General features: G+C 58.2%; 11 protein-coding genes across 11 annotated transcripts; 4 read left to right on the top strand and 7 right to left on the bottom strand.

Moving 5' to 3' along the window:
* Positions 1-262: 262 nt before the first annotated feature.
* OT_ostta03g03620 (Cytochrome P450, conserved site) lies at positions 263-1678 on the top strand (the record flags this gene model as incomplete). Its single annotated transcript, XM_022984819.1, has 1 exon — positions 263-1678. The coding sequence occupies one exon, from the start codon at positions 263-265 to the stop codon at positions 1676-1678; it is 1416 nt and encodes a 471-aa protein (XP_022838544.1).
* A 63-nt stretch (positions 1679-1741) lies between these two features.
* Positions 1742-3187, bottom strand: OT_ostta03g03610 (Iron hydrogenase; the record flags this gene model as incomplete). Its single annotated transcript, XM_022984818.1, has 1 exon — positions 1742-3187. One exon carries the CDS (start codon positions 3185-3187, stop codon positions 1742-1744), a length of 1446 nt encoding a protein of 481 aa, XP_022838543.1.
* A 120-nt stretch (positions 3188-3307) lies between these two features.
* On the bottom strand, positions 3308-6874 carry OT_ostta03g03600 (DEK, C-terminal; the record flags this gene model as incomplete). The annotated part of the gene is made up of 1 exon (XM_022984817.1): positions 3308-6874. One exon carries the CDS (start codon positions 6872-6874, stop codon positions 3308-3310), a length of 3567 nt encoding a protein of 1188 aa, XP_022838542.1.
* Positions 6875-7128: 254 nt separating this feature from the next.
* On the top strand, positions 7129-8343 carry OT_ostta03g03590 (HSP40/DnaJ peptide-binding; the record flags this gene model as incomplete). Its single annotated transcript, XM_003078221.2, has 1 exon — positions 7129-8343. One exon carries the CDS (start codon positions 7129-7131, stop codon positions 8341-8343), a length of 1215 nt encoding a protein of 404 aa, XP_003078269.2.
* An 82-nt stretch (positions 8344-8425) lies between these two features.
* On the bottom strand, positions 8426-9964 carry OT_ostta03g03580 (Arf GTPase activating protein; the record flags this gene model as incomplete). The annotated part of the gene is made up of 1 exon (XM_003078220.1): positions 8426-9964. The coding sequence occupies one exon, from the start codon at positions 9962-9964 to the stop codon at positions 8426-8428; it is 1539 nt and encodes a 512-aa protein (XP_003078268.1).
* A 342-nt stretch (positions 9965-10306) lies between these two features.
* OT_ostta03g03570 (Armadillo-type fold) lies at positions 10307-13828 on the top strand (the record flags this gene model as incomplete). Its single annotated transcript, XM_003078219.1, has 1 exon — positions 10307-13828. The coding sequence occupies one exon, from the start codon at positions 10307-10309 to the stop codon at positions 13826-13828; it is 3522 nt and encodes a 1173-aa protein (XP_003078267.1).
* Positions 13829-13983: 155 nt separating this feature from the next.
* Positions 13984-14595, bottom strand: OT_ostta03g03560 (unnamed product; the record flags this gene model as incomplete). The annotated part of the gene is made up of 1 exon (XM_003078218.2): positions 13984-14595. The coding sequence occupies one exon, from the start codon at positions 14593-14595 to the stop codon at positions 13984-13986; it is 612 nt and encodes a 203-aa protein (XP_003078266.2).
* A 232-nt stretch (positions 14596-14827) lies between these two features.
* OT_ostta03g03550 (Leucine-rich repeat, ribonuclease inhibitor subtype) lies at positions 14828-16882 on the bottom strand (the record flags this gene model as incomplete). Its single annotated transcript, XM_022984815.1, has 1 exon — positions 14828-16882. One exon carries the CDS (start codon positions 16880-16882, stop codon positions 14828-14830), a length of 2055 nt encoding a protein of 684 aa, XP_022838541.1.
* Positions 16883-17193: 311 nt separating this feature from the next.
* On the top strand, positions 17194-18003 carry OT_ostta03g03540 (unnamed product; the record flags this gene model as incomplete). Its single annotated transcript, XM_003078216.2, has 1 exon — positions 17194-18003. The coding sequence occupies one exon, from the start codon at positions 17194-17196 to the stop codon at positions 18001-18003; it is 810 nt and encodes a 269-aa protein (XP_003078264.2).
* Positions 18004-18100: 97 nt separating this feature from the next.
* OT_ostta03g03530 (unnamed product) lies at positions 18101-18694 on the bottom strand (the record flags this gene model as incomplete). The annotated part of the gene is made up of 1 exon (XM_003078215.1): positions 18101-18694. One exon carries the CDS (start codon positions 18692-18694, stop codon positions 18101-18103), a length of 594 nt encoding a protein of 197 aa, XP_003078263.1.
* Positions 18695-18774: 80 nt separating this feature from the next.
* On the bottom strand, positions 18775-20711 carry OT_ostta03g03520 (T-complex protein 1, theta subunit; the record flags this gene model as incomplete). Its single annotated transcript, XM_022984814.1, has 2 exons — positions 18775-20370; positions 20670-20711. 2 exons carry the CDS (start codon positions 20709-20711, stop codon positions 18775-18777), a joined length of 1638 nt encoding a protein of 545 aa, XP_022838540.1.
* Positions 20712-20777: the final 66 nt, after the last annotated feature.

Below are 20777 nucleotides of genomic sequence, written 5' to 3'. Positions count from 1 at the left end.
CGCGCGCGTGCGCGACCAACACTCGGCGCCTCGACGCGCGCGATGTCCGCCGCGTCGACGCAGCTCGAGTGCGCGCGCGCGGGTCGCTCGACCGCGCGTCGCCTCGACCGCGCGCGCGCGTCGCGAGCTCGGGCGCCGAGCGGTCGATCGCGAGGCGACGCCCGAGGACGTCGTGCGCGCGGTGGTGGATGAACTCGCGACGTCGGCGCTGCGAGCGATCGGTGACGCCGCGCGGGGGGCGATTGGAGGGGGGGAGACCCCGATGGGGTTCCCGAGCGGACCCGCGGGGGACCGCGCGCTGGAGTTGGCGTACGACCCGTTGAGATTTTTGGAGCGCGCGCGAGCGGCGCACGGAGACGCGTGCGGGGTGACGCTCGCGCGGGAGTCCGTGGTCTTGGTGAGCTCGCCGGATCTCGCGAGAAAGGTGCTGCGGGATGAGAATGCGAGTTTTCAAAAGGATGGCACGGCGTTCTTCCCGGGTTCGTCCTTGGCGGGGAACGGGTTGTTGGTGAGCGACGGCGAGACGTGGGCGCGACAGAGACGGTTGAGTAATCCGGCGTTTCGTAAGGCGGCGGTGGAAACGTACGCGCGGTGCATGATCGACGTTGGGAATCGCTTGGTGAGTCAAGAGTGGTCGAAAAGAGGGGTGAGGGACGTGTACGCTGACTTTAACGACGCGACGCTGGAGATTGTTGCCAGGGCGCTCTTCGGAGCGGACGTCGTCGGCGAGCGTGCGAACAGGATCAACGGCGCCATCAAGGATTCGTTTGAATTTTTCGGCAGACGTGCGGCGACTGGGATGATCATTCCCGAGTGGGCGCCGACGTTTGATAACTTTCGATACAACGAGGCGGTGAAACGACTCGATGAAGAAGTGTACGGGCTCATTTCCAAGCGACGTCGAGATATAGCCGCAGGAGAAGAAAAAGGCGATTTAGACTTACTCGATCGTCTCTTACTCGCGACGGACGAAGAAGAGCCGGAATCAAAGGCGTCGGGGATGTCAGACAAGGCGCTTCGCGATGAGCTCATGACGCTTATGGTCGCTGGACAAGAAACGAGTGCAATTTTGCTCTCATGGGCCTGCGCGCTCATCTCTGAACAGCCTGAAGCGGGGGATAAGATCGCGAACGAAGTGCGGGAGCTACTGCAGTCGAAGCCTCCTGGATCAAATCTCGACGCTGGCGATTATTCAAAACTGCCTTACACGGAGGCTTGTATCTTGGAGACGCTGCGTATTCGTCCTCCGGCGTACATGGTGGGACGATGCGCCTCACGGGACGTTGAACTTCGACCTCACGTGTTCATCACTAAGGGGACCACCGTGCTTGTGGCGCCGTATCTCATTCAGAGAGATCCAAAGTATTGGAATGAACCAACATCGTTCAAACCGGAGCGTTGGCTGGTGCAGAGCCCATATTCGGATGGTACACTCGCGCGCGACGCGCTGAAGAATCTCGGACCTAACGACGCATACTTTCCGTTCGGCGGTGGCCCACGAGTGTGCATTGGCACTGGATTCGCTATGATGGAGAGTGTTTTGTTACTCGCCCTTATATGCCAGGCGTGTGAACTTCGACTTCCGCCCAACTCGAGCCCACCAAAACCGAAAGCATTGATCACTCTTCGCCCTGACGCAATCTCTCTGTTGGTCGGTCCTCGACCGCGACGCACTTAGCCTACGTTATAGGTACTACCACAAACTGTAATCTACGAGCTAGCGACTAGGGAATGAATTCGGCTACCAATTATTTCCAAGCTGAATCATTCCGACGGGTGTTTTGTCTCTAATGTGATATTGTGTCCGAAGTATCTCTCGCGCTGGTTGAGATCCTGGAGCACCACCGATCCAAGCGCGATACAGGAAGTCCACATCTACCCTATTTCTTTCACGCTCCACGATTCTGTAATGTTCGTCCAACGCATCGACTAGCTCCTTGTTAGACATCCCCTCGGGAGCCGGAAGCTGACCACCACCATTCAAGCAGCCCGAAGGACATGCCATGATTTCAACGAAGTGATGTTTACACTTCTTCATCTTAAGACTGCGAACCAGGTTCTGGATATTTCTAAAGCCGTAGGCGACGGCGACGCGCAGCACAACTTCGTTGTTAACTGTAAGTGTCGCCTCTCGCATGTCCATGTTACGCAACTGAACCCACTCGATGGCGCCCATTATGGGAGTATTAAAAATCTCCGCAGCTGCGCGACGAAACACGTATTCGGCGTATCCACCAGATCCAGAGACGAAGTGAGCCGCGATTTCACTCTCTGGCGGAACCCTGAATCCGTCACACATCAAATCGTACGCGTAATTTGGTGCTTCACGCAAATGATGCAGACCTGCCTTTTCGAGCAGAACCACTACTTCGCCAGTCGTTAGCACGAGATCGACGTCCTTGACACCTCCACGCATGAAGTCGTCTCGACTCGCCTCGAGCTTTTTGTCATAGCAAGGCATCACGCTCACGTGGTACACACGATCGGGAGACACTCCGAGGTCGCGCGCGACTGCGCTCTTAACAAACGTCCCCATGATTTGCTGCGGACTCTTCGTCGTCGCCATGTGCGGAATCGCCAGCTCACCGTGCGTCTTTTCGGCGTAACACACCCATCCTGGACACGCACTCGCCAAGAGTGGAGTCGGCGCCCCCCCGTTCGCTCTTTCGACGAACTCCGCATACGTCTCTACCAGCGCCAAGTCGCGAGCGCCCGAGATGTCATAGACCTTGTACGCACCCATATCCCTCATAAGCCCCGAAAACTTCGTCCACGTATCCTGCTTATCCAAACCGTACACCTTACCTAGGCTGCACAGTGACTGCGGACTCACGCTCACGACGATGACTCCGAGATTCCAATCGACAATACCGCGACCCATCGAACGCAAACGCTTCCGAACGCTCAAAAACTCATCCACGCTCTGCTGCTCCAACAAAACGCTCTCCGCGCTCGTCACGCACCCCGAGCACGCCAAGCAATCACTCAAAGTCACTTTGACCGCCTCCCCGGTCGGCGCGCGCGTCTCCGGCGCCGAGCGACGCGAACGAACCGCGACCTCACCGGCGTCGCCGAGGTCGTCGATTCGCACGCGGCCACCGTCGAGCGCGACGACGCAGTCCTGGGAGGGGGCGATGTAGTCACTCAGGGCGTCTGGGGCGATCTTCACCGCGCCGCTGAAGGACATGGCGCGCGGGGTGGTGGCGTGCTCGCGCGCCGCACTGTCGTGGGCAAGTTTCGGCGGCGCGCGCGGAGGCGCCTCGACAGCAGTGAATGTTCAACAGCACGGTTCGGATTAAAAAGGAAATCACGCGTTGGGCTTGCTCTTTTTCCGCGCATTGACGGTAGATTGGCAGTACGCGCCGACGAGTGTCTTGATCTTTTCCTTGCGCTTGCTCGTCATGAACGCCTTTGCGGTGTCGTTCATGCCTCCAGAATTTTCTAAAATTTTGTCCACCACTTTTTCCTCCAGTTTCTTGCATTCAGCCTTCGTGACGATGCCGCGATCGCGCTTGTCTTGAAGCTGTTCGTGGACGTAGTGACGGACCTGCTTTCTGACTCGCGCATGATACTCGTCAAGCGAAACTCCCGGGTTGTCATCGTCGTCATCATCATCCGCCTCAGTGACCGCCTTGCGCTTCTTGCTCTTCTCCTTCGTACGCGCGCGCTTTTTAGTGGCAGCGTCATTGAACGCATCAAAGGATGCGATGACATCTTTTTTCTGGATGCTTCGACCGATTGACGCTGCAGCCTCTGCCTCGCGCGCGGCTACTTGCGCCTCCTCCGCCAAACGCATGGCCTCTTCTAACTGCACTTGGGCGTTATCGGCCGCGGCTCTGGACGCTCGCGCCGCCTGGCCCTCCGGTAAATCTTGTGCGGCGTTGATAATTGCATCACGCTTAGCCTTGATTTGCTCCGCATTCAGCGCCGGATTGACTGCCACAACTTGTGCTTCGATGGCCTCTTCGACTTCGTCCACGGCAACGTCTACCTCCGCCTTTGCTAAGCCGAGCAAGACAGCCGCTCCCAATCGAGACGGCTTCTTTCGCTGCGGAACGACTAATTTTTTCTTCTCTTCTTCCACGTCGTCGATGGGCGGCAATCCAGCGGACTTTCGGCTGAGAGCTTGCATCCACTTGTGGCCGCACTGACGTGCAAGTAAGCGAAGCTCTCCGTTTTCATGAGTTTGGAAGCGGTTCTTGAGCGTTTTCGGCACGCCGCTCGCTCTGAGCGCTGCTAGGTCTGAAGGAATCGCCAACAGCAGCTCCAGCATGCGCTTCGTGTAGAGTACTGACTCTGCATTTTTCATGTGCGATTTAGACTCTAGCAGCCATTCGTTCAGCATCGCTAAGCCTTCATGCTTCAGCGCCCAGTCTCTGCGATCCGCGGCGCTCACGACATCCAAAAGAGCATTAATCATTGCTCGACGTCCTGGCAATGTTCTAAGTTTTAGCATAATCGTGGCGAACTCAACAGGCACGTCCACTTGCTCACCAGTATCCACCGCAGACAGGAGTCGGTAAACAATCTTAGCTTCCTCCTTACCAGCGTCGGCGAGGAAATCCTCTTGAACGCGTCGTCGGTACACCTCGGCCGGGTCAATAATGTGATCCATCGGGTTCTCGACATCATCCATCTCGTACTCTACATCCACCTCACGTTTTGCAAAGTTGGCGCGCCACGCCTCAAGGTCGAAAATTTCATCGAAAATTTCCTCGCCGCGGACGATGCTGAGTGCTTGGCGGGCCGCTCGCCAACCGGTCAGCATCGCTCCCCCGACGGTATCCGGATGCTCCTTGCACGTGTGTTCTCCAGCGAATAGAATTCTACCTTCTGGTTTGCCGAGATCATCGTAATCTGCGGCTCCCTTGGAGGCAGTAGCGACGTAAGAGTAAGATCCTCGCGCGTACGGATCCGATTGCCAGCGTGTGACGAGCGACTGCTTCAGCGGCGGAAGCTTGGACGGATCTTGCGGAAAGCACGCCCTCGCGAGCGTGTCCAACACGGATTTTACTATCGACTCCTCACCTTCAGTTTCGGCAGTTTTCGCAGCATCGCCTGAGATTAGAGAAATCAACATCGGTTTGCCGCTCACCGGCATTAAGTTCCAGAACATGAAGCTGCGTCCTCGAGTCTCCTCGCCATCAATAGCGCAGCCGAAATAATCAACGGACTGATCCCAAAACGCTTCGTCAAACTCGAGGACAACTTTGTTGAGGTTACCATATCCAAGTCGTTCAATCGCACTCGATTTCATTTCTCCGAGAGGCGGATTGAATTTCACATCACCCTGCTTGAGGCACCCAAGAGGGACTGTGACGATGACGGAAGCGCCTTCGAGCACCTGCCCATCCCTTGTTTCCACGACAATGCCGTTTGAGTCATGTTTGACTTCAACAACGGGCATGTTGAAACGAACGTCCAAACCCTCTGCGATGCGTGACATGATAGTGCTGTAACCACCACTCACCATGCAGTGCGGTCCACCGAAACCACCGTACATTTCGTCTTGATTCCAGTGCGGCAACGAGATATCATTCAGCGACGCACTGCAACCGTACTCAAGGTTGGCCCAGTGCCAGTCAAGTAAACGGCGCTCCGTCTTGCCCATGCGAGCGGCCTGTTCCAGTCGCACATTTGCATGAGTTTCACTATCATCGCTATCGTTGCCGTCATCTTGCACAAGTTTCAAAAAGTAATTTTCAGTCGCGTCCTTGAGAGCTTCTCCGAGCGACACATTCATTACTTCGCTCTCTCCGCTCGAATCCACTCTCGCGCGGGCCTCATCCATTACCAAATCGCGAATGCGATCGACTTTCTCATCAATATCCTTCGAGAACTGCTCGCCCGTTTTCATGTCGTAGATCGGACAGCCCTCACGAAGCTCGACCAATTGCAAACCGAGTTGCTTTGCGATAACGCCGCTCGGATCCGCACGAACGCCGAGCCACGGCATCGCAGTTTTCCTCTTCGGATCTTCGGTGACACCGGTGACGATGGACGCCCCGAGATCGACTGGAGCGCTGAAAGTCTCTGCGTCGGTGTGCACGCGTCCTCCCACGCGATTACGCGCCTCGAGTACGATAACTTCTCCGCCTTGGTTATGAATCATGCTCGCCGCTGCAAGACCGGCGGGACCAGCCCCGATAACGATCGTCGGCCGCGCGTCGACGATGGGCGGTAACGGAGGAATCATAACAGTCCCCTCGCTCGCGGTGTCCGCGAACGACTCCGGATCGGTCAAGAACTTTTCAATCGTCTCCTTAATCTGCGGCTTAAACTCCTTCAGCTCGACGCCCATGCGCTCCTCGAGTCGAACTCGAATCGCCTTCTCCGTATCCACCGCGAGATCTGCCTCTTTGAGCACGATCAAGAGCTCTCGCACGACGTCGTTCTCGGTGATCTCCTTCACCGCCTCTGGCGCCTCCGCCTCGTCGCCCTCGCGCTCGCTCGCGCGCCTAAAGATCCCGTAATTGATCCCCCCGTTCGCCTCTAACCATCGATGCACTCGCGCCGCTCGCTCAACCTCGTCCTTCGACGACGCTCCCGCGAGCTTCACCACGTCCTCCACCTTAACCTCCGTCCCGCACTTCCCCGCGATCGCCCATCGCTCGAGCGCGGCGTTTCGCACGCCCATCATCGCCCCCTCCTTGCTCGCGCCCTTGACGTCATCCCCGTGAAACCGACCCTCGCTGAAAGACATTCGAACGTGATCGACGCCCGCGTGCGCGGCCGCGTGCGCGCTCGCGGGCGGTTCACCGTTCGGGTACGATGCGAATTCGTCGTCCGATCGCTCGTCGTCGCTGTACAGCTCATCGAGGACGAACCGCGACGTTCTTCGGCGGAACGCGAACGAGCGCGCGTGTCTAGACATTGCTGAGGACGGTCCGCGAGGTTCACGCGACGCGATACGGAAGCGCGACGCGTTGAGAGGCGGGTAGTGACGGAGGAATGAGATTTTCCTCGACCGGGACGATGCGAATAATCAGACTTTTACATCCGCAGTGTGCGACGCGTGCGAAGACGTCGGCACCGTGACGCGCCCGTGAGGCGACAAAGTGAGCGTGTGTCTTCGTGAGCGGTAAAAAGCGTCTTTAGAGGCGTTGCGTCGGCGCTGAGGACGACATCATGGTGCGGTTTAATCATTCCGAGGACCAGTCCTCGCCCGCGTCTTCGTCGACAACGAAGCGGAGGGACCTGTACGACGTGCTCGGACTCGCGAAATCTTCGAGTGTGACTGGATCGGACATACGGAGGGCGTATCACAGGTTGGCGCGCTCGCATCACCCGGATAAAGTGCGAGGCGACGACGAAGCCATCGCGGAGGCGACGCGCGCGTTTCAAGAGATCGGACACGCGTACAGCGTCCTGAGCGATCCCGAGCAAAGAAAGACGTACGATGAGATCGGAATGAAGATGTTCGAGAATCCGGGAGCGAACGATCACTTCGAGGCGGAGATGGCGAGGATGAAGTATTGCGAGGCGCTCGGCATTCGCGAGTGCGTCGTCATGGAGGTGTGGTGCGCGTTGGAGGAGCTCTTCACCGGGTTCGAGCGAAGGATGGGGGTGATGGTGCTGGGCGTGGACGAGCGAACGCGTAAGGCTGTGCCGATGAATCGGATATTCACGCTTCGCGTCCATCGAGGCTGGAGAGACGGATTTGAGGTTAAGTTTCAGCCGAGCGGGAGCGACTTGCAGAGTGTGATGTTCGTCATTCGGGAGAGACGTCATGAGAGATTTGAGCGCGCGAACGCGGGTTTCGATCTCGCGACTTGGATCGCGCTCGAACCCTCCCAAGCGGTGAATGGGTGCGTCATCACTACAAAGAGTATTAGTGGGCGGGAGATCAAACTAGCAGTCAAGCCGAACTCGGACACGATTCGCAAAGGGGAGAAGAAAGTCATCAAGGGCGAGGGATTTCACATTCCCGGGTCAAATCAGAGAGGAGACTTGATTATCTATTTTCGTGTTATGAATCGTGTGGAGGCGTATCTCAGACAAGGCACAGGTTGGCGCATGAAATGGGTGAAACGCGTCGCCATCGGCTTGACCATTTGGATCGCGCTCAACGTAGCTAGCGAGATTTTGCTGTACTACGTGGAGGACATACTGATGTTTCGAGGAATTCCAGACGCTTTCTTGCTCGATCAGTTTCCTGCGTATTACGGCGAATTCGACACCTCGTGGTGGTGGCCGAAAGTGAAGGTTCCACAGCAACTCGTCAATGATGCCACAGGACGAGCGCTTGGAGGCCTTGCACACTACCATATGTCAGACGTACCTAGCCGAGCGTTGCTTCGCGCGATAGTACAGGGAGGGGTCATGACGAGGCCGAGAAGATAGAATTGAGCGAAGAAGAACCGCAGAACATGAGTAGAGAGTTTAGAGAATGATTGCAAAACGCAAACGCTAGAATTGCCTAACTTCAATCTGAATCACTATCCGACCCACTCTCGCTGGAATAGAAGCTCTCGGGTTTCGCCTTACCCACTGGTCGAGGTGGTAAGTCGTATGGCTTCACCTCGGGAGGTCTGTAAGATTGAACTTCGGGCGGCCTCGAAGTTTGGTGCGACATTTGTTGATATGACGCTACACCCACTCTGCTCGATCCACTCGCTCCACCGTGCGCGAGGGAGGTGTTGTCGAGCTTCGCCGCCAAACCCTTGAGCGTTCCAGATAGCCATCCCTTCGCGGACTCTGTAGCCGATTTCATCTTCGACTGCCAGTCCTGCGGCGGTGGCGGAAGAGACGATGTGTTACCGAATCCTTCGTACTTTGAAGAGCCAGATCGCCCGAGATTTGAACTCCCATGAAAGTATGATTGCTGCGGAGAATAAGAGGGTTTTTTCTTCTCAGGAACAGCATAAACAGACGCAGATGCGTCGGGATTCGACAGCATGCGCTCGCGAGCCAACGCTTTCGCCGCTTCGCCGGCCTCGCGCATTCTTCGCTCCAAATCCGTCTCGTTCTCGTTCATCTTCTTTTCCTTCTTTTCCTTCTTTTCCTTCTTCTCCTTCTTCTCCTTCTTTTCCTTCTTTGATTTCTCCACACTTTCATTGAAGAATTCATCTGTGCCACCGGTACTACTGCTCGCATCCTCGAATGGATTCAACGTCTTCAAATCGCTCGCGGCTGAATTCACCGCGACGTTACTCGAAGCCTTGGGCACGTGTTTCTTCCCCGATCGCGGAGGAATTGGCAATCCAGACATCGCCGCAACGACTTGCGCGCGCTCTTCGTCCGTCATGTTCTTGAGGTGGTACGTCCTGTCGTCCTGAAGACTCCGCTTGAGAAAGTCCACCCACTGATACGGCGTCATTCCGCTCAAAAATTCCCCTGGTTTTGCCCCCTTCGGCAGCGGCGGCGGCGGCGGCACCCACCCATCGTCATCGGGTTCGTACCTCTTACTCACGAGTGACCCTTGACCCGTGGATAAGTCGTACCCCGTCTTCGACACGTTCGCCTTCGCGCTCGCCTTATCGCGTCCGCTCGACTCCCCGTCCCCCGGTTGCGCCTCAAACTGAAACAACTCCATCGACGACCCACTCGCGCTCTTCCCTCTCGCCCCCCCCCCCCCGGTTTTCCCACCCGACGACTTCAACCACTTCGGCCGTTTCCACTCTCCACCGTTCGCCACGCACTTCACTCGCTCTCGCCACGCCCGCGCGGCGTCGCTCTCGTACTTTGCCCGCGCCGGCGTCCGCGCGTCCGTCCCGTACCGCTCCATGAACGCGTTCATCTCTACGTTCCCCCCCGCGCGCATCGAGTTCAACTGATCGACGCTCCACGAGTCCATCGTCGCGCTTCGCACGAAGCTCACGTGGACCCCGAGCGAGCGATGGATCCCACTGCAGGAGAGGCACAGGAACGCCCCGTGATTGACGCTCGCCCAATCGGGATTCGCCCCGCCGCAGTCGGCGCACGACCGGTTCTCCGCGCGCGTCATGAGTTCGTGCAACGCCATTCGGGCGTCGGCGCGCATCGCGCGCGCGGGCGTGCGGTCGCGCGCGCGCGCGCGCGATGGCGTCGTCGTCGTGCACTGCTGCATACTGTTCGCCCACACGAATCGTCCGTGCAGGCGCAACACCAATGGGGCGATCGCGTTCGCGGCAATCGACGCCGCGCACGCGACCGCGCGCGCGTCGAAGGCTCGATCGGGGTGAGGACGACGCGAAGGCGTCGTGGACGACGCGAGCGCGCGAGAGAGAGAGAGAGAGGGACGGGCGCGAGCGACGCGCGGGGACGACGCGATTGTGGTGTGAATTTCGGCTGAATTAGCGACACGCCGCGGACGACGACGAGGATCATGGCGTCGGTCGAGGACGGCGCGGCGCACACGCTGTCGATGGACGTGAAGGTGGTGGATGGGATGGTGCCCAAGGCTGAGTTCGATCGAGCGATCGAGGCGGCGCAGCAGGCGCTGCGGGCGAAGACGGCGTCGAGTCAGCAGATGCTCGCGCAGGCGTCGGGGGCGATGCGAAACGCGCTCACGGCGCTGAGCCTGAGCGAACAGGAGGTGGCGAACCTGAAGGCGACGGTTAAGGAGCTGCAAGAGCGTCCGGCGGAGGGGACGAACGAGATTATCGAGCGGGAACGGGAGGAGCTGCGCATGGCGCAACAACGCGTGGCGGACCTATCCTCGGCGTTCCGACAATTGCAGGGTGAGGTGGCGCGCGTGCGATACGAACAAGAGGGTTTTGATATGCCGGTGGGAATGTCGCTACCGGTGAAGATTGCCCCCGAACTCTCGAGCAGAGTGACGGTGATCGCGCAGTTGGTCATGTTGGGATATGCGTATGAAGACGGTGAAATGGCTCTGGACGCCATCCGCGTGAACGATTTACACTTGGCGCTGGAATGGCTCGAGGGTCGACACGCCACGAAGACGCAGTTTTCCATCAATCAGCGCAGAGCGGCGATGCTGGATGATACGATAAGATCTCCTGCGTTGGATTCACCCACAGAGGCGCGACGCATCACAACCACAAACGAACGAACGACAACAACGCGCGCAAAAATCCAGCCGATCAGGGATCCAAAGAGCGTAGAACAGCCGAAAATTGCGCCAATAGAAACGGAGCGCGTGCGTGTCATCGCGCGCACGAATACTACACAGCGGTTGAAAGTGGAGCGAGGTCGACTGAGCATGTATGAAGCTCGCAAGCGCGCCGTTTCTTCAATGATTTGCATGGCTATCAACCCTCCGGGCTCGATGCGGGGACTCTCAGCGGGAAACATTCGCAGTGGATTCACGGCAGAAGAAATTGCTGAGCGTTGCATCGCCGGGCTCGCTCGACTCGCACAGCGCTCCGGATCTTTTATGATCCTCTCTTTGGGGGGTAATCGATGTGCCTTCGATTGCGTGAAACTTTACGGCAAAAATCCACGCATGGTTATCAACTGCTTCAGGTTGATGAGAGCTCTTGCGAGTAATCCTATCACAATGATGCATGTTAAAAAGCAGCAGCGATTCCGACTTCTTCCAACCACTGTCTCTCAAGCTGTTGGCTTACACGAACAGAATCTTGAAGTTGTTAGCGAGGGTGCTCACACACTTTGGGCTTCGAACACGCTCGGAGGTAAGGTGTCTCAAGAACGCTGTAAATCGTCCGGAATTTTGCGTTACGTGAAAGCGGCACTGGTGAATCCTCAAAATCAGTCGAAGGATCCAGACGGAGCGCATCGGAAGAACATGATCGGTATGCTCTTGTCCATGGCAAACGAGAACAAAACGATGCAAACGTTCTTTGTGAAAGAGGGCTATAGAGCAATCATACGAAAGGTCCTCCACGATTTTCCCGCAGTCAAGTTCGGTGGTGAATTCTCATCAATGAGCGACTGGCTTACAGAGGAGTACAATTCGCCATCTTTTGCTCCTGATGACGGCGAGCTGAACGCTCCCGCTAAGGCTGAGCGTGACAACAAGAGCGTATCAGCGGTCAAGAATTATCAGAAGGTCGCTGGTCACCAACAACGCGCAGCCCTGATGCGTGACAAGGCAAAAGCTCGTGGCGTGAATCCAGAACAAATGTATATGGCGAAGAAACGAGTCGTTACGATGCTTTGCAAAATAGCGCTCAATCCGCCAGGCTCTGTCCAAGGCGTATCAAAGGCTGAAAACGAGGAAATTGCGTACAGATCTTTGCTCGCACTCGCACGCATCACCGAAAAGGGCTCTGGTTACCTCGTTCTTACAAGCGGCGGTCCTCGCACAGCCGTGGACTGCATACGTTACTACATTCACAACGCAGACATAATGTACGCTTGCTGTCGTATCTTACGCGATTTGCTCACAAATCCTTCTACAATGATGCACCTCGTGAAGCAGGTTCGGTTCAAGATTCTACCATCTGCCATCATGGACGCCGTCGCGCGGCACGTGAATGACTTGGAAATGAAATCCGAAGCCGCTCATGCCCTTTGGGCGTATACTGGAGTTGGAGGTGAGCCAGCGCAACAGACGCTGATGGACTGCGGCCCGTTGGTTTTGGATTTCCTCAAGGACGGACTCGCCGAGGCTCGCGCCGATGTTAGTTCAAACCAGTACCTCTCGACGGTTCGTAAATTCATCGGGTGCATTCTTTCTCTGGCGAAGGACAACAAAGATGCTCAAGATAAACTTGTCGCGGTTGGGTTACGCAGCGCTACACGCAAGGCGCTGAGCGAACATCAGAGCATTTCCTTCCACGGAGAATTCAGCGCTTTGCGAGACTGGATCAGAGGTGATAGAGGTGGAGCTAAATCCACTTCTCGGAGCGCCGCTGTGTCACGAACGGAACGCAACGCTGCGGAAACTGTACTTGGGTCAGGTCAAGGCGAAGGAATGAACGTCCCAGTTGACCATATAAAAGCCCAACAGCTTTTCGCGCATGAGGATGAACGTCAAATGAGCGGTACACAAAGCCCATCCCTAACGAGAGCTGTCAACCAGCAGGAACAACATCGACATGAACTAACGGATTCAAATACGCAAGAAGTCAAGAATGCGTTGCAAAGCGTGCTTTTGAAACAGGACAACGAAGATGGACGGAACTTTAACGTAACAACGGAGACGATGGTGGAGACGACAACGACGACGAAGATTGAAAAGTTGCAAGGAAGTAATCGCGATTCATCGGTTGCAATGCATGACCAGTGGAATATCAACGAGTGCATCTCTATTCTGAAGGCTCATGACAATCGATTGCACAAGCGAGCGTCAGAGCGTGTCGCAGAAATGTTCTCCGATGAACCCACCACTGGCATCGCTTTTGTCCTGAACGGTGGTCTCGATGCGCTGATGCACGCGCTGTCGAGCGGCAACGGGACGTTCGCCGCTGGCGCATGTGCGTTGATCCATATGCTCTGCTCGAGCGATTTAGCGTTGAGACGCTGTCAGTCCGCCGATTCGGTGCTCAGTGGAACATTGTTCAGCGCTATAATTGAAGCCATGTCAACTTGGCCCAAGAATGTTCCTTTACAGCAGTGGGGCCCGACCGCATTGTGGGCGCTCCTCAAGGACAATGCTCGCGCAAAGGCGTCCTTCCTACTCATCAAGACCTCCCACGGTGAAGCGGGTCTCAGAGTGCTGAAAGATTCTCTGAAGGCTGGCGCAGATTCAGAGGCAGTCGTTCGAGCCAACGTCGGATGCTTGCTGTCATTGGCTATGAACTCTATTCCTGCACAGAAGATGATCGGCGATTTGGCTTTGCCGAATGTGATTCTCTCCTCTCTATCACGGCACCCCACGATATCATACAGGGGGCAGTTCGATAGCCTCAGAGAATGGCTTCGCGATAGCGCTCGGCGGGAAGAAGAGATCGCAAGAGACGTGTCGTTCCGACAGTAGAAGAAAATAGCGCACCGGTAGCGGTTCTGTAATGTCAAGGCATGCATACGATTCATAAGGCTGACCTATGAGGACATCGCTGTTCGGGCAAACGCTGGACCGCGCTCAATGGTCCACCGTTGGTTCTTAAGAGATCTCTTAAGAACCAACTGTTCTCACGCGTCTGGCGCGAACACGATCACGCTCCCTTTCCACGCGCTCGATCGCAGTGGCAAAGATCGAAATCCTATCAGCGCGTCCTCGGCGGCTATAAATGGTCGCTTGTACTCCACGTCGTGATCAATAGACACGCGCACGCCGAAACGCCTCCACTTCGTCGTCGTCTCTTGCGCGATGGCGTCCAAACGCCGCGTCAACTGTTCCTCCGCCTTCGTCGCGCTTCCCATGCAGCAGCACAGGTATGCGCAACAAAACGGCGCCAAAACCACCGTGAATACCGACATCAACGCGCAAAAGGTGGAAATCACCGGCGCGGCGTCGGCATACGCGCGTTTCACGTCGCGCAAAAATTCATCAAACTCCTCCTGACTCACACCCTTGCTCTCCAACGACGGCGCCACGTCCACGCTCGAGCGCATCTTCGTTTGCGACTCCGAGGCGGGCGCGAACGCCAACAAACTCTCCGCTTTCCAGCATGTGTTTTCGAACACGCGCGAGAGGGCCGTGCGCGAGTGAAAATCAATCGGGAGCCGCACGACGCCATCGGGATGACGCGTTTCGGGCGGTGGATACGACGGCGGTGGCGCCTCGTTGTGATGTTCGGACATGTCGAGTCGACGACGACGGGCGCGGTGCGGTGGTTCCGCGCGCGGTGCGGTGCGACGCGCGCGGCGACGCGTCGGTGTGCTTCGTTCGACGCGTGGAATAACCAACTTGGACGCGTTTTGCTTGGTTCGACGCCTGGAATATTCAACTTCAAACACTCATACTGGTACAAGGAAGGGCGCAGCCGTCTCTTCAGGAGGCGCCTGTTCACGCGCTCCGGGAAACGCGCGTGGCCTAGGCGCGAGCGGCTTTCGCGCGATTTTTTCTCGCGGTGAAACGCGGTTTCGGTTTCTCTTTGTATTTCGGGGGCTCGAGCTGCCAGCGCGTGTTGGTTCGCTCCCCGTACGACGCGAGTTTTTCGACGCCGTCGGGACCGATCATGTTGCTCCGCAGATCGATCTCCTGAATGACTTCGTTCACGCTTAACGTCTTGGCGATGTAACCGGCGCCCTCGTCCGTGATCTCGTTTCGCTGCAAATCTAGACCGACGACAGTCCCGTTCTCCTCAAGCGCTTCGGCGATTTCCCACGCGCCTTCATCGTAGAGCTCGTTGTACCCGACGTTGAGCTGAATGAGCGCGGTCTCTTCCAAAAGAAAATCCGCTATATCCTTCGCGCAATCCGCGTGCAGCGCGTTACCACGCAAGTTCAAAATCTCCAGCGTCGTGTTCGTTTCCAGAGCCTTTGAGAGCGCCTTGAGTCCGGAGCGATCGCCACGCAAACCAATGTTGTTGCACGCAAGATTTACACTCTTCAACCGCGTAGAGTTGATCATATCTGCAATTGCCTTAGTGCCCTCCGCACCGACAACGTTGCAGCCAAGATCCAAGTGCTCTACGTTGGTACCCACCAGGGCTTGCATGAGAGCTCTGACTCCATCTGGTCCGATGGAGTTGAAACCTAAGAGAACGACGCGCAAATTTGGTGCTGCGCCACGCGACAACGCGTCAGCGAACGCGATAACACCGCGATCACCGAATCCGTTGTGCGCCAAGTCGATTCGTCGAAGTGTTGCCGACGTACCAGCGCCTTTACCAAGCGCCTCCATTCCTTCAGAGCAAATGCCGTTCCCTCTGAGCGTCAAACGAGTTATTCGAACCTCTGGATGCTCGAGTGCCTCACCGATGGCGATCGCTCCGCGGCTTCGCACATCGTTCGATCCGAGATCAAGCCATCGAAGTTGACACGTTCCGTTGTCAGCTGACGTTTTGATGGCTTCGGCCAAGCTCACTGCGCCATCATCCGAAACATTCACCTTGCGCAACGCGAGCCGCTTCAAGTCCCAACCTTGCGCGAGCACTTCTGCGACGGCGCGTGCGCCGTCGTTCGACACTCTCAAGCTCCAACTCGCATCAAAAGATTCAACTTTTCCTGGTCCATTTGAGGCTGCCGACACAGCCGCCGCTCGAACGCTACCAGGATCCGAACTGTGCAGCTTGAGGCGACGAACGTACAACTGCGGAATAGCCAGCGTCTCTGCGAGTTCTCGTACGTTATCGTCGTATACATCCACATACTTCGCCGTGGGATCTCGTTTAACGGGATCGTACATAATCTTGTGACCCAAGTCGCACGTCAACCTTCGAAATTTTGATCCCAACGCCTTGACGCACGCGTGGACGTCCTTTGTGGTCATCTTCCCCATCTCTCCCATGTCCACCGCGCAAAACTCTCGCAAACTCTCGCACGAGCTCATAACCTCCAACATATCTGCCTTGTTCAGCCCACGAACTCCGCTCACGTCCAATTCCCTGAGCGTCTCCTTCGCCAACGCCCGAAGCGTCGCCAACGCTTTACGCACGTCGTCGCCCTTTTGCAGCTTCACCCGTCCCCACGCCGCCGACGCAATCTCCGAATCTCGTCCCACCAGCATCGCCCGCTCTCCTCTCCGCGTCGCCGCCAACCGCGCCACATCCCTCGGCGCCAGGTGTCTCAAAATCTCCAGCGTCGCGTCCGCCGGCAGATCGCTCAGAAACGTCCCGCGCGTCTCCCCAGTCCCGAACTCCTCCGACGGCTCCTCTCGCCGCTCTCGCAGCGCCCGCCGCTCCGCCGCTCTTCGCAATCTCCGCGCCCGCGCCGCGTGCGCCCACGGTCGCCCACCTCCCTGCGCCGCGCTCGGCGGTTTTTCATCGAACGCCGCGCCGTCCGACTCGCGCAACTCGGCGTCGGACCAATCGGATTCGCTCGCCGTTCCCTCGTCTTCCGCGTCCGACGACGACGCGTCGCGGGCGAACAGCGGGGCGAGCGACGCCGAGCGGTGGAGACGCTCGGCGAGCGCGTCGACGGACATCGGCGTCGAGGCGTGGGGACCGCGGGCGCGTCGCGCGATGCGGCGGGGTAGGGTTTAGGGGTATTCTTAGGGTTTAGGGTTGAGTCCCACCTCGACGCATCGCGCGCCATCGTTCGAGCGACGACGCGCGCGCCGCACGCCTCGCCTCGATGCCCGCGCGACGGCCGCGACGACGGCGGTCCACCGTGGGCGAGCGGTGCGGGTGGCTCGCGTTCGCCGCGCCCGCGATCGCGCTCGCGACGACGATGATGCGACACGGATGGAGACGGAATGGATTCGTGGGCGCGACGTTAGCGACGCTGGCGTGCGCGATGGCGCTGCCGTTCTGGCGTGCGCTGCGTGGAAGACCGGTGTTTGCGTTTTATGGAATCGCGCTGCGGCGGTATAGGCGACGAACGGGCACGCGCGCGTTCGAGGAGGCGACGGGACGGGCGGCGACGCTCACGGAGGCGTTGCGGGACGCGGCGCCGGCGTTGGCGAAGGAGTTAGCGTCCTTCGTGCGAAACGTGTGCGAGGGAGTCGAGGGGGGGGGAGAGGGGAAGATGGGAGATCGACAGCCGAGCGAACGATTGCGAGACGCGGGATGGGGGTGGATACCGTTGCACGACGAGACGCTGGACGCGGCGAGTCGGTTGGCGATGAGGTGCTTTCCAAATGCCACGGCGGCGATGAGCTCGGTTGGGGGATTCAACGGGAAGATTTGGGTGCTGCGTCCAGGCGCGGGCGGGGCGACGAGCGTCACCGGGCGCGTCACGACGGGACTCTCGGACGGGTACTGGAGAGCGCACGTCGTCCTGGCTCGAGACGCAGGACTCCACGGGAAAGCTGCGGGTTTGCGATCGGGCGACGAGACGCGCGAACTCGAGATGGGATCGATACACATCGTGAATGACTTCCATCCGAGCGCGTTTTGGAACGTGTCCAGGGACGCCGGGTTGGTGTTGCTGTCATTTGATGTGGCCACGCCGGAGTACGAATCGTGTCGCTCAGCGCTGGTGGAAACGCGAGCTAGGCTCACTCGTGCTTTCGGCGCGACGTCCGACGATTACGGCGCGGAGTCGAACTTGATCGCGTACATGTGGCGCGTGTTCTCGCTCACGCTCATCAGCAATCTCTCTTAGTTCACAAAAATCAATACAATCAATACGCGCGTTAGTTGAATCCTGGCAGAGTCGTGACGCGCGAAATAAAAGCTAACTCGCATTCGCGCGCGCGAGATCACCCCGTCCTATCGTTGGCGTCGTCCACGTCAGCGTCGTTCGCGTCAGCGTCGTCCGCACTCACGTCCTGGAGACCTAGAAAATCGGCATAGCCCAACCATCCAGAGTGTCTGTAGTACTGTCCCGGTCGTTCCGGTATCCTGTGCGGCAGACTCTCGACGTTTGCCCACCAATCCTGCTGACTCTTGAATCCCATCGATCGCGCCCACGCTCGCGCCGTCTCGAAATCCACCGATGTACCGCACCAATCGTCCCATCCGCGCCACCCGTCGTCCGCGTAACACTTGTCCGGCTCTCGCGGTATGAAAACGCACCCCCTCCGCGAGTTATACGCCCAGTCCCTGAAGTCCTCCTCTCCGCGCAGGTGTAGGTGCCACACGAACTTTCTCGCCGGTTCGAACTGCAGGACTCTCCGCCCTAACCAAATTTTCTTCCGTCCCAAACCATTCTTGCCGAAACTTTCGTCCGGCTCGACGTCCAGACGCACCTCGTCGACGCCGCGGGAGGAACGAGCGACGACGCGACGACGCGTGAGGTCGCAACGGCGCGCCGGTGGGTGTGCGACGCGCGTGATCGTCGTCGCGGACGTCATCGGGTCGAGAAGTGCGGATGGGTGTCGCGGCGGTTGGGTGAGTTGGTTACGCTCGCGTGTCTACCTCGAACGACAAAAGACTAATCATCAGATTCGCCCGGGGGCGCGGCGCCGCCGCCAGCGCCGGCGAACTTGGACATGATAATCGTGTCAACGCGGAGGACGGTGCAAACGGCGTCGACGGCGTACTTGAGGGCCCAGTGTTTGACGAGGAAGACGTCGTAGATGCCTTGCGTCGCGCCGAGGTCGATGTGCGACGCGTCGCCAGTGATGTCAACGCCCGCGCTGATGTCGCCATTAGCGTGCGCGGCGTAAAGGTTGTAAACACAATCCGTGGCGTTCACGCCCGCGTTCTCCGCGAGCGTTCGCGGAACCACCTCCAATGCCTGCGCAAACTTTTGAATGGCGTACTGGTCTAATCCTGTTTGCTTCCGTCCAAACGCAGCCAGTCTGTGCGCAAGTTCGATCTCGGTCGCGCCTCCCGCCGGAAGTGTTCGAGAGTCCTTGGTCAGTGCCTTGACCGCGTTCACACCGTCGTCAACCGCGCGTTCCATGTCATCGAGCGCGCTCTCAGTGGAGCCGCGCAAGACGACGGTGGACACTCGGGATGTGTGATCGTCCTGGGAGACCACGATGCACTGCGTCCCACCGATCTCTCGAACTTCGATGCTCGAGGCGAAACCGAGTTCGTCAGCCTCCGGGCGGCCGAGCTTGACTAATGCCCTCGAGTTCGTCGCCCGGCACAATCGACGAAGCTCAAACTTGGACGGAACTTTAATAGCCATCAAACCGTAGCGCTCAATGAAATGGATCGCCATCTCGCCGAACGATTGGCCGGTAACAACCACCTTGGCGCCCGCGTCGGCGATATCCTTGATGTACTCCTCCATTTTCGCCTCCTCGCCCTTGCTGTACGCCTCGAGCTCCTTGGCGGACGAAATCAAAACCGTCCCCTTGGTCTCCGTCGTAGACGTGTCGACGGCGCATCCGAACACCACGACCTTTGCGTTCTTAACCGAGCGAATCGTGCCTTCGACGCCGCGGCGAATCACCATACCCTGCACGACGGAACAATCAGACAAAGAGCTCCCAGGAATCTTCGTCGTTCGCACGTTGTCGACGTTGAAATTCATCGCGTTTTTCGGCAACACGTCAACGCACGCCTCGGCGATTACCGCGGACAACTTATGCTCGAACCCATGCTGCTTGGAACTCAGCGTTCCCTTAATCCGACCGGCCACCGCCTTGACGTCACGCACGTCCAGAACCTCGCTCCCGTCGATCACGAGCTCTTCCATCCACGCCAACGCCTTGGCCGCCGCTTTTTCGTATCCCTCAACGATTTCACTCGGGTGAAGACCTTCGCGAATGAGCTCCTCCGCCAAACCCAAGAGCTCACCTCCGAAGCTCACGACGAAGTTGGTCCCGTCCCCCATCTCCCGTTCCTGAGACTGCGCCGCCATGACGACCAACCTCGCCGCCGGGTGCGCCACCTCAAGCTCTCTCACGATCACCGCCGCGTCGCTCGTCACGAAGAGCTTCTCCAGGTGATTGATCACCATCTTATTCATCCCGTTCGGTCCGAGCGACGTCCGCGTGATCTTCGACAGCTGCCTGCACGCCTCGATATTCTTTATCACCGCCTCCTCCAAGCCGCTCAGGTGCTTGTGCCCATCCTACGCATACAAAACAAACGTCTTCCGTCAGTCTCCGCGCCGCGCGCGCGCGTTGACTCGCCGGATCTCCGTCGCGTTCGCGCCCCTTCCGTCGCCTCCTTCACTCCCCTCGCGCGCGCGCGCGCGCACGCGTCCACGCGCGTCCACGTCACGTCATCCATCGTCCATCGACGCCTCAGCGTCGTCGTCGTCGTCGTCGTCGTCGTCGTCGTCGTCGTCCCATCGATCCATCGACCACCGCCCGCGCCTCCTCATCATCGCCCTCGACCTCGCTCGTCCGCGCGAGCTCGCTCGCGCACCTTGAGCATGGACTGCAACCCGTACGGAAGTCCCCCCGACATCGCGCGCGACGTTCGACCGATCCCGCGCGCGTCGACGCGTCTCGGACTGACGCTCGCCGAGCGCGA

Source organism: Ostreococcus tauri (assembly GCF_000214015.3).
Source record: "Ostreococcus tauri WGS project CAID00000000 data, contig chromosome 03, whole genome shotgun sequence".
NCBI lineage: Eukaryota > Viridiplantae > Chlorophyta > Mamiellophyceae > Mamiellales > Bathycoccaceae > Ostreococcus > Ostreococcus tauri.
This window is presented reverse-complemented; position numbering and strand designations above follow the sequence as displayed.